Raw genomic sequence first — 12,604 nt, forward strand, 5'->3', positions numbered from 1 at the left:
TGACCAAGTTTTTTGTGTCCTTTCTAGCCACCTGAAGCCTCAGAGGATTTGTGAGTAGCTAATGTTGTTACATTGTTTAAGAAGGGAAGTAGGGATAATTCTGGAAACTGTAGATTAATGAGTCTTATATTTATGATAGGGAAGCTATTAGAGGGAAATTTTAAAGATAGGATTTATGAGCATTTGGAAACTCATGACCAATTAGGGACAGTTAGCAAGGCTTTGTGGGGGGCAGATCATGTCTTACTTTCAAGGAGGTGAGGAAAGTGATTGATGCAGGTAGCACTGTGGATGTTGTTTACATGGATTTTAGTAATATGTTTGACATGTTCTTCATGGGAAGTTCATGCAAACGATTAAAATGGATAGAATCTTTGGTGACCTGGCCATTTGGATTCAGAATTGATTTGGGAACAGTGAGAGGCATTGGGTCTCTACTGTGGTCCAGAGTATTCTGATTGCAGAGGATGATCAGCCATTGGTGTGCATACATGCCCACCTGGCAGCTCTCTGCCTCAGGACTATGCAGAGATACCTGTATACTGACCACTCTTCGAGATGGTGTGTGCTGCCCACGGACTTTCTTCTCCAGGGACACTACCTACCGGACATGAGGCTTTCTGCACCTAGCATCAGCCGCACCACCTTGCAGGAACTGCCCTGGTTTTATTGAGAGGTGCTGCGGGAATGGGATTTAATCTTACTCAGTCATGGGTATTCCTGCGCCTGTGGGGGATGGTGCTGTGGCAGTGAAGGGACTGGTGGGTGTTGAGGAGGCTGGAGATTGTGGAAGGGTCCCAACTGTACCAACACCTGGTCAGCCGGAGATACCTTGCAGGAGACGGTCCCACATAACGTGAACCATCTTGCGGGGATGCCCACTGGGCCTTTCTGTAATAGGTTGAGGCGGTTCTTGTACAGACTGCTCCAGCACATCTGCTCTGCGGCCTCTACTGTCTGTGATATATGTGTCTAAATGACCTGGATGAAAATGTAGAAGGGTGGGTCAGTAAGTTCACAGATGATTCAAAAATTTGCGGTGTTGTGAACAGCATTAAAGACTGCCAAAGGATATAGTGGGATTTAGATGCAGATATTGATACAAGCTACAAGCCGATGGTATTACAGGAAAGACTCTAGCGTGGATAAAATAGTGGCTGATTGGCAGGAGGCAAAGAGTGGGAATAAAGGGAGCTTTTTGTGGTTAGCTGGCAGTGAGTAGAGGTGTTTCATGGGGGTCTGTGATTCTTTTTGTGTTATATGGCAATCATTTGGATGATGGAATTGATGGCTTTTTTGCAAAGTTTATGAAGATAGGTGGAGGGAAAGGTAGTTTTGAAGAAGTAAGGAGGCTACAGAAGACCTAGACATTTTAGGAGAATAGGCAAAGAAATGGCAGATGGAATACAGTATCAGGAAGTGTATGGTCATGCACTTTGATGGAAGAAATGAAAGGGTTGATTATTTTCTAAATGGAGAAAAAATGCAAAAAACTGAGGTGCAAAGGACTTGGGAGTCCTTGTTCAGGATTCCCTAATTTACAGGATGAGTCGGTGGTAAGGAAGGCAAATGCAATGTTAGCATTCATTTTGAGAGGACTAGAATATAAAAGCATGGATGTAATGTTGAAACTTTATAAAGCAATGGTCAGGCCTCACTTGGAGTATTGTGAGCAGGTTTGGGTCTGTTATCTTAGAAAGGAGGGCTCAAAGGAGGTTCACGAAAATGATACCAGGATTGAATGGTTTGGCATTTGAAGAGTGTCTGATGCTTTGGGCCTGCATTCACAGGAATTGAAAAGAATGAGGGGTGACCTCATTGAAATCTGTTGAATGGTGAAAGGCCTGATAGAGTGGATGTGGAGGGGATGTTTCCTATGGTGCAAGCATCCAGGACTAGAGGACATTGCTTCAGAATAGGTTGGTGTTCTTTTAGAATGGAAATAAGGAGGAATTTCCTTAGCCAGAGCATTGTGAATCTGTGGAATTCTTTGCCACAGGAGCTGCAGAGGCCAGGTCTTTATGTATATTTAAGGCAGAGGTTGATAGATTCTTGAAGGGATATGGGTACAAGGCAGGAGATTAGGGCTGAGAGGAAAATGGGATCAGCCATGATGAAATGGTTGGACAGACATGATGGGACAAATGGCCCAGTCCTGCTCCTATACCTGATGGTCTTATCATCTGTTATGGGTGGAAAAATGGCAGATGGAGTTTAATCCAGGCATGTGTGAGGTGTACTTTGGGATATCAAACGTAAAGTGACATGATATGTTAATGGCAGGGCCCTAAATGTGTTTATGTACAGAGGGATCTTGGAGTCCAGTCCACAGCTTCCTAAGTTATCTGCATAAGTTTAAGGGTGGTAAGCAGGCATGTGGTATGCTTGCCTTTATTTGATAATGAATTGACTTCAAGACACAGAAACTTATGTTACAGCTTTATAAAGCTCTAGCTAAGTTGCATCTGGAATATTGCATTCAATTCTGGTCTCCCCATTAAAGGAAGGATATGAAGGCTTTGCAGGGGGTGCAGAAGAGCTGTACCAGTGTGCTGGCTGCATTAGAGGGCATCTACTATCAGGATTGATTGGGCAAATTTGGATTGTTTTCTCTGGAGTGATTTTTTTTTGCGTATCGCACCAGACAGTCAGCCATTCTTGTCTGGCACATGGTGTCAGGATTGGTCTCCTTTCCGATTAACCGGGTCATGATATGAACGTTCCTGACTCGACATTTTTTTTTTACGTGGCCGAGTGGCTAGCATGGTCTGGGTGGGTTAACCCATGGTGTCTCAGTGCCTTGGGAAATGTGTGTTAATGTGCTGTTGGTCCACAGGCATGGACATGGAAGGAAATGGTACTGGAATCAGGGACATATGAGCGGTATTCAGTGGAGACGGTGGGCACAGGCTCAGGAGTACGGTCCACATTACTCATCAGTAATGTTGCCCAGTCCGACTTTGAGGCAGACTACAACTGCACAGCCTGGAATAGCTTCGGACCAAGCACAGCCCTCATCCAACTGCACAAGCAAGGTGAGAGATACAGCCTCTGTGCCAAACCCTACCTCCTACGCCTTCTTCTTCCCTCTCTTTCTCCTCCCAACCTCCCTCTCCACCCTCCCCCTCCCACCCCACCTCTACCCTCCCTCTTTCTATCCCCTTGTCATCCCTCCCCTCCACTCTTTCCCCTCTCCCCCTTGCCTTGTCCCTCACTATCACCCACCCTCATGCACTGCATGTGAGATGTGGGAATGATCCTCTGATCGCTCTCCGTACTCCTGCCCCACTTCCCTATGCCATCCAGTGATCAAGCCCGCACACATATTGTGCTGCATCAATCCCCACTAGCTGTTCTCATTGTCTATGGGACTTGGGTTTGAGGAAGGGAGCAGGAAAAAGAGGAGGGAAAAATTACTTCAGTGGGGGTTTAGTGGGTCTGATACAGATTGAGTGAGCCAGTGGGTTTGTGTTGATGGCGGTCTATTCCCAACTGGCATTAGTCCATTGCCATCCACTCCCCATCCTGCCCCACCCCTGTACTCAGCCCACCTCCCGACCCCATGCCTTATCCGCGCTCTGCACCCTGCCGTATGCCCAGCAGGTGGAAGGGCTGACCCACTGCCTTCCTGTGCCGCGATCAGCCTGCTCTCTGGTCCCTGATGGGTAGACCCCCCACTCTGATTGGGACACCTGAGGTTCGTGGGGACTTTGGTGTCCAGTATGTGGTCGCTGACTTTCCAACTCCTCTCTCTGCCTTTCAGATGTACTTCCCATTGGAATCATCATCGGCATCACGGCCGGGCTTGGGATTCTGCTCACCCTCCTCCTCAGCAGCCTCGCCATCATCTTCTACAGGAGACGCAAGCGGAGTGAGTGTTACTGGTCCCCTCCTCTCTCCATCCCGCACTCTATGTATGAATGGATTGTAGGGGGAGCTTCATGCTCTCTCCCATCCCTTTTTCCCCTTTTCCAAGGGCAATTATCTCAGTGATTGTAGTCATACCATTACAATATTACAGTATTCCATAATTCACACTATTCACAGTCAACAGCTTCAAACTACAACCAAATCAACCCTATCCAGGGCTCCCACAGGCCTAGACATCCCCAGTTGTAACCTGGATGCTGCAGGTTCCTTCTCCGAGGCACATGGGCATGGACGTAACCCTGGAATTAGGGCAGTTGGGACAGGCACCTCAACAACCACTGCCTCAAGACTGAGACCAGCTGTTCTCACATACAGTGGCAGTCTCAAATGGCAGATGCACACTGTGACTGGAATGGACATATTAGGTGGGCCTCTCCCATGGAGCAGCATGACTGATGCTCACCACAGGAAACCTCACGTCTTCCTGAAACCAATGCCCATGGCAGAAAAAAATCTTTTGCCAGCATGCCACCTTGGAGGGAACTCAGTATGTAGGGATCTTTGCAGGATCCTGGGGTGGAGAGCCACCAGCTGGGTACAGACGCACATAAGCCACTGACTGCCCTCATCGATCAGGAGACTCAGGACTGGAGCAGAGATTCAACATCCTCTGGATCCTGGTGACAAAGACAGCAGGCAGGACCAAAGTGACCAACCACATGAGGCAACCAGTTAGGAACACAGAAAACCTACAGCACAATATGGGCCCTGTTGCCCACAAAGCTGTGCCAAATATGTCCTTATCTGAGAAATTATCTAGGGTTACCCATAGCCTACTATTTTTCTGAGCTCCATGTACCTATCCAAGAGTCTCTTAAAAGACCCTATCGTATCCGCTTCCACCACCGTCGCCAGCAGCCCATTCCATGCACTCACCACTCTCTGCGTAAAAAAACTTATCCCTGACATCTCCTCTGTATCTACTCCCAAGCTGTGCCCTCTCATGCTAGCCATTTCAGCCCTGGGAAAAAGCCTCTGACTATCCACACGATGAATGCCTCTCATCATCTTATACACCTCTATCATCCTCCGTCGCTTCAAGGAAAAAAGGCCGAGTTCACTCAACCTATTCTCATAAGGCATGCTCCCCAATCCAGGTAACATCTTTATAAATCTCCCCTGCACCCTTTCTATGGTTTCCACATCCTTCCTGTAGTGAGACGACCAGAACTGAGCACAGTACTCCAAGTGGGGTCTGACCAGGGTCCTTTATAGCTGCAACATTACGTCTTGGCTCCTAAACTCAATCCCACGCTTGATGAAGGCCAATGCACCACATGCTTTCTTAGCCACAGAGTCAAACTGCACAGCAGCCTTGAGCGCCCTATGGACCTGGACCCCAAGATCCCTCTGATCCTCCACACTGCCAAGAGTCTTACCATTAATACTATATTCTGTCATCATATTTGACCGACCAAAATGAATCACCTCACACTTACAGGTTTCCCCCACCATCCGAAGGTAGAGCGTTCCTATGAAACGGTTCGTAAGCCGGAATGTTGTAAAGCGAAGAAGCAATTACCGTTTATTTACATCGGAAAATTTTGTGAGCGTTCACAGACCCAAAAATAACCTACCAAATCATGCCAAATAACACATAAAACCTAAAATAACAGTAACATATAGTAAAAGCAGGAACGATATGATAAATACACAGCCTATATAAAGTAGAAATACTTTTCCACAATCATTACTGTACTGTTCTCCGTAGCGAAAATCTCACACAAGTGCTGTCGGCAAAAACACGGCGCAAGCGCTCTCCAGTAACCTTTAAGCTATGAAGCTGCCAAATCATATCAAATAATACATAAAAATACACAGCCTGTGTAAAGTAGAAATAATGTATGTACAGTGTAGTATCACTTACCGGAATCGGGACAATGCCGAGCACACTGATGATGGTGTGTTAGGCTGAGTTGTCGGAGGTCTGGGTGGTGCAGTGGCCCCCACCCTCTGGGCCACCAACCGATACTGATCCGCGAAGCATGCAGGGGTGCAGTGGTAGCCGGGAGGCACACAGCACATCTTTAAGAAAAAAGCCAAAACAAACATGCTAATTAATTAGGTGCCGCCCAACACGTAATTGTCGGCCCAGATCAGTGCCGATTTCTGATTGTGTCGTCTCTGATCTGGGCCGACAATTACGTGTCGGGCGGCACCTTATTAATTAGCATGTTTATTTCGGCTTTTTTCTTAAAGATGTTCTGTGTGCCTCCTGGCTACCGCTGCATTTTCTGCGAATCGGTATCTGTCCATGGCCTGGGTGTTGGGGTGGTGGGACACTGGGGTGTCATCTCGTCATCGTCTGTTTCCATTAGGGCAGGCAGCTCATCTTTTCCTATGACTGCCCACCTCGATGTCGAAGGTCGCGGTTCGTCATCTGCTATGGCTGATGTGGAAGGCTTGCTCGACTGCTGAGCCTCGTGCATTTTTCCATCACACAGTTCTTTGTAAGGACTCAAACCATCTTGCAAGTATCCCCTAAACCTACGTACCCTTTCAAAATTAAAGTCGTACTTTATCATCGCAGCAAAAATCTCACGCAGTTGCTTCACGTTCAGTTCGCTACCCATTTGGTTTCGATTGTTATCCTTTCCTCTTCCAATTGCATCAGCTCTTCATCTATCAGATCTTGGTCATGGGATGCTAAAACCTTTTCAACATCATGTTCGTCAACTTCCACAAGCCAAACTCACTTTGTCCTTACTTCGTTCACCATGATCGAAACGCTTAATTATGTCTAGTTTTACGCTAAGTGTAACACCCTTACGAGCTCTTTTAGGCTTTTCCGATGCCATAGAACTCATATTGCAAACGACTGCTCACAGGCATGTGTTTAAGCAATGCCGGCGAGAATGCAGTTCTGAATCCGGGGAGAGCAGCTGTTCAGGGCACGCGCTGCCTTTTATCGCGCGCTGATTTTTTTTCGTAACAGTGAAAACACCTTCTGAAAGTGAAAACAGAGTACTAATGTAGGTCTTTCGTAACAGTGAGGTTTCGTAAAGCGAACGTTCGAAAAGCAAGGGACACCTGTATCTGGGTTGAATTCCATCTGCCACTTCTCAGCCAATTTTTGCATCTTATCAATGGCCCTCCACACTATCCACAAGCCAGCCAACCTTTGTGTCATCAGCAAATTTACTAACCATCTCTCCATGTCTTCATTCAGGTCATTTATAAAAATCACGAAGAGTAGGGGTCCCAGAACAGATCCCTGAGGCACACCACTGGTCACCAACCTCCATGCAGAATATGACCCATCTACAACCACACTTTGCCTTCTGTGGGCAAGCCAGTTCTGGATCCACAAAGTATTTCCCCTTGAATCCCATGCCTCCTTACTTAATCATTAAGCCTTGCATGGGGTACCTTATCAAATCCATAAACACTACATCTGCTGCCCTACCTTCATCAATGTCTTTCGTCAGATCCTCAATAAATTCAATCAGGCTCATAAGTGTGACCCACGACTGTGCTGCAACACACAGCTTGAACCACATCATCAAATTCGCCGATGACACGACCTTAGTCGGTCTCACCAGCAAGAATGATGAGTCAGCATACAGAAAGGAGGTGCTGCGGCTAACGGACTGGTGCAGAACCAACAACCTGTCTCTAAATGTGAACAAACCAAAAGAGATTGTTGTTGACTTCAGGAGGACATGGGTTGACCACTCTCCGCTGAACATCGACGACTCCTCCGTAGGGATCGTTAACAGCACCAAATTTCTTGGTGTTCACCTGGCGGAGAATCTCACCTGGTCCCTCAACACCAGCTCCATAGCAAAGAAAGCCCAGCAGCGTCTCTACTTTCTGCGAAGGCTGAGAAAAGTCCATCTCCCATCCCACATCATCATCACATTCTACAGAGGTTGTATTGAGAGCATCCTGAGCAGTTGCACCACTGCCTGGTTCGGAAATTGCACCATCTCGGATCGCAAGACACTGCAGCGGTTAGTGAGGACAGCTGAGAAGATCATCAGGGTCTCTCTTCCCGCCTTACAGACATTTACACCGTACGCTGCATCCGCAAAGCAAACAGCATTATGAAGGACCCTACATACCCCTCATACAAACTCTTCTCCCTCTTGCCATCTGGAAAAAGGCATTGAAGCATTCGGGCTCTCACGACCAGACTATGTAACAGTTTCTTCCCCCAAGCCATCAGATTCCTCAATACCCAGAGTGTGGACTGACACCAACCTACTGCCCTCTACTGTGCCTATTGTCTTGTTTATTATTTATTGTAATGCTTGCACTGTTTTGTGCATTTTATGCAGTCCTGGGTAGGTTTGTAGTCTAGTATAGTTTTTGTGTTCTTTTACGTAGTTCAGTGTAGTTTTTGTATTGTTTCATGTAGCACCATGGTCCTGAAAAACGTTTTGTTTTTACTGTGTACTGTACCAGCAGTTATGGTCGAAATGACAATAAAAAGTGACTTGACTTGACTTGACTTGATAAGGCATGACGTGCCTTTCACAAAGCCATGCTGACTATTCCTAATCATATTATGCCTCTCCAAATGTTCATAAATCCTGCCTCTCAGGATCTTCTCCATCAACTTACCAACCACTGAAGTAAGATTCACTAGTCTATAATTTCCTGGCCAATCTCTACTCCCTTTCTTGAATAATGGAACTACATCCGCAACCCTCCAATCCTCCGGAACCTCTCCTGTCCCCATTGATGTTGCAAAGATCATCGCCAGAGGCTCAGCTATCTCCTCCCTCACCTCCACCACCTCCCTTGCCTGGGGTACATCTCGTCTGGTCCCACTGTCTTATCCAACTAGATGCTTTCCAAAAGCTCCAGCACATCCTCTTTCTTAATATCTACATGCTCAAGCTTTTCAGTCCACTGTAAATCATCCCTACAATCGCCAAGATCCTTTTCCGTAGTGAATACTGAAGCAAAGTACTCATTAAGTACTTCTGCTGTTTCCTCTGGTTCCATACACTTTTCCACTGTCACATTTGATTGGCCCTATTCTCGCATGTCTTATCCTCTTGCTGTTAACATACTTTAGAATGCCTTGGGGATTTCCTTAATCCTGTCCGCCAAGGCCTTCTCATGGCCCTTTCTGACTCTTCTAATTTATTTCTTGAGCTCCTTCCTGCTAGCCTTATAATCTTTTCGATCTCTATCATTACCTAGCTTTTTGAACCTTTCGTAAGCTCTTCTTTTCTTCTTGACTAGATTTACAACAGTCTTTGTACACCACGGTTCCTGTACCCTACCATCCTTTCCCAGTCTCATTGGGATGTACCTGTGCAGAACTCCACACAAGTATCCCGTGGACATTTACCACATTTCTTCCGTAAATTTCCCTGAGAATATCTGTTCCCAATTTATGCTTCCAAGTTCCTGCCTGATAGCCTCATATTTCCCCTTACTCCAATTAAACGCTTTCCTAACTTGTTTGTTCCTATCCCTCTCCAATGCTACGGTAAAAGAGATAGAATTGTGATCACTATCTCCAAATTGCTCTCCCACTGAGAGATCTGACACTTGACAAGGTTCATTTTCCAGTACCAGATCAAACACAGCTTCTCCTCTTGTACGCTTGTCTACATATTGTGTCAAGAAACCTTTCTGAACACACCTAACTCCACCCCATCTAACACCTCACTCCAGAGACATGCCAATTGATATTTGGGAAATTAAAATCTCCCACCATGACAACCCTGTTATTATTACACCTTTCCAGAATCTGTGTCCCTATCTGCTCCTCGATATCCCTGTTACTATTGGGTGGTCTATAAAGATTGGTTAGCCTCTGCCCCAGTGGAATGAATGAATCATTTTGATTGCTCGGTCCTCTTTCCCAAGTTGGGCACGGGGCGGGGGCAGTGATGCAATCGCAGGACATCTGGGGAGGTGGAGATAACAGTGCTGCAGTGAGGGCAGCTCCTTCCAGTATGATCATCTCCATGCACAGCCCAAGCTCATTGGATATGGTATTGGTTTAATGTTGTCACATGTGCTGAGATAGAGTGAAAAGGTTGTCATGCCTCATGTTCATACTGATCAGATCATTACACAGAGCATTGAGCCTGAAAAGTGTAAAATAATTTCAGTACCGAGCTGCCAAAAATGTCCAGTGCAGGTATATGATAAAGTGCAAGACATGATGAGGTAGACTGTGAGGTCAAGAGTACATTTTATGGTACAGGACATCCATTCAAGAGTTTGATAACAATGGGATCGCAATGTTCTAGTGCTTTATGGTATATGTTTTCAGGCTTTGGTATCTTCTGCCTAATGGCAGAGGGGAGAAGACTGGTGTGGGTGGTGTGGTTGATTATGCTGACTATTTTATTGAAGCAGCAAGGGGTATGCACAGAGTCCCTAGAGGGGAGGCTGGTTCTTTTGATGTGCTGAGCTGTGTCCATAACTCTCTGCCGTTTCTTGCAGTCACATGCAGAGTAGCTGCAATACCCACCTGTTGTATATTCAGACAGAATGCTTTTTATGGTGCATCAATCAAAACTGCTAAGGCTTGATGGAACACACCAAATTTGTTTAACCTCCTGAGCTAGGAAGAAGGATGCAATGTACATGTTTCTTGCTGTAACTTGCCGCTTGCTGTATAACACAGTATGAGCTATGTTCACTAGTCTGGGCAGCTGGGACAATGCCAGCCACACCAGAAATTGCCAATGGGTGGAGAGGGATGGCAGCACTAGTGCCAAACTCTGTACCACTTTTGTGTCCTGGAGACTGGGTGTAGATCTTGCCCCTTTCACTGGCCATTTTGTTGACTGCAGGATATCACAGCCAGAGAGGTCAGTGTGGGAGTCGGTGTAGAGCGAGCTTAACTTTGTGTCTAACCGATGCTCTAGGAGTGTGCGACTGGAAAGTGTGAGTGAGCTTTACACTGCATCTGAACTGGCAGTGAGTGACAGGATAGTGTAGAGGGAGCTTCACTCTGTATCCAACCCATGCCTTGAGAGTGTGTGATGGGACAGTGCAGAGGGACTTCACTGTGTGTCTAACCCGTGCCCTTGGAGTGTGTGGTGGGACAGGGTAGAGGGAGCTTCATTCTTTGTCTGACCGGTGCTCTGGGAGTGTGTAATAGGATAGCGTAGAAGGTGATCGAGGAACGACTGCGCAGGCGCGTGGACGTCAGCGAGTTAGACTGGCGGGAAGAGTTTAAAACGAAGACAGCTTTATAGAGCAGGCACTAGAGTAGAGGGAGACAGAGTAGGAGGGCTTTGGCTCAATGGCGCTTTGGCGGCAACGGGTCGAGGCGGGGTAAGTTACTTGTGAAAGATAAGAATGGGAAGTATGTCTGTGAGTCTGGTCTTCTGTACTATGTGTCAGTTGTGGGATGTCCGGGAGACTCCCAGCCTCCTGGACGGCCACATCTGTGCCAGATGCATTCACGCTGCAGCTCCTTAGGGACCGGGTTAGGGAACTGGCCATGCAGCTCAATGACCTTCGTCTGGTCAGGGAGGGTGAGGAGGTGATAGAGATGAGCTATAGGGAGATAGTCACACTGGGGCCTTGGGAGACAGATAAGTGGATAACAGTCAGGAGAGGGAAGGTCAGGAGTTAGAGGCTAGAGAGAACCCCCGTGGCTGTACCCCTTGACATTAAGTACTCCTGCTTGAGTACTGTTGTGGGGGACGGGCTACCTGGGGGAAGCAACAGTGGCCATGCCTTTGGCAGAGTCTGGCCCTGTGGCTCAGTAGGGTAGGGAAGGGAAGAGGATGGCAGCAGTGATAGGGAACTTTCTAGTTAGGGGGTCAGACAGGCGATTCTGCGGATGCAGGAAAGCAACACGGATGGTAGTTTGCCTCCCAGCTGTCAGGGTCTGGGATGCTTCTGATCGCGTCCACGACATCCTGAAGTGAGAAGGTGTACAGCCAGAGGTCGTGGTACATATTGGTACCAACAACATAGGTAGGAAAAGGGAGGAGGTCCTGAAAACAGACTACATGGAGTTAGGAAGGAAATTGAGAAGCAGGACCTCAAAGGTATTAATCTTGGGATTATTGCCTATGCCACGTGACAGTGAGTATAGGAATAGAGTGAGATGGAGGATAAATGCGTGGCCGAGGGATTGGAGCAGGCGGCAGTGATTCAGATTTCTGGATCATTGGGACTTCTTTTGGGGCATGAGTGACCTGTAGAAAAAGGACGGGTTGCACTTGAATCTGAGGGGTCCAATATACAGGCAGGAAGGTTTGCTAAGGCTATTGGGGGGAGTTTAAACGAGAATTGCTGGGGGGTGGTAAACAAACTGAAGAGATGGAGGAAGAGGCGTTTGGCTCACAAATCGAGAAAGCTTGTGGACAGTGTGAGAGGAAGGATAGGCAAGTGATAGAGAAGAGATACGCTCAGACTGATGGTTTGAGATGTGTCTATTTTAATGCAAGGAGTATCATGAACAAAGCGAATGAATTTAGAGTGTGGATCAGTACTTGGAGCTATGATGTTGTGGTCATTACAGAGACTTGGACAGCTCAGGGGCAAGAATGGCTACTTAGAGTGCCAGGCTTTAGATGTTTCAGAAAGGACGAGGACGGAGGCGAAAGAGGTGGGGTATGGCACTGTTGATCAGAGATAGTGTCACAGCTGTAGAAAAGGAGGAAGTCATGGAGGGATTGTCTACTGAATCTCTGTGGGTGGAAGTTAGGAACAGCAAGGGGTCAATAACTCTACTGGGTGA

The 12,604-nt window shown here is 47.0% G+C and overlaps 1 protein-coding gene across 3 annotated transcripts in view; it reads left to right on the top strand.

Annotated features, from left to right (window-relative positions):
• LOC140192950 (kin of IRRE-like protein 1) overlaps positions 1-12,604 on the top strand; it is a 210,838-nt gene that overhangs the window by 164,757 nt on the left and 33,477 nt on the right. For all 3 annotated transcript variants that reach the window (XM_072250424.1, XM_072250422.1, XM_072250423.1), the window contains 2 exons: positions 2,837-3,035; positions 3,764-3,871. In XM_072250424.1, the coding sequence (XP_072106525.1) occupies positions 2,837-3,035; positions 3,764-3,871 (307 nt within the window). The remainder of the gene's footprint in view (positions 1-2,836; positions 3,036-3,763; positions 3,872-12,604) is intronic.

This window comes from Mobula birostris, unplaced genomic scaffold, assembly GCF_030028105.1.
Source record: "Mobula birostris isolate sMobBir1 unplaced genomic scaffold, sMobBir1.hap1 scaffold_319, whole genome shotgun sequence".
Taxonomy (NCBI): domain Eukaryota; kingdom Metazoa; phylum Chordata; class Chondrichthyes; order Myliobatiformes; family Myliobatidae; genus Mobula; species Mobula birostris.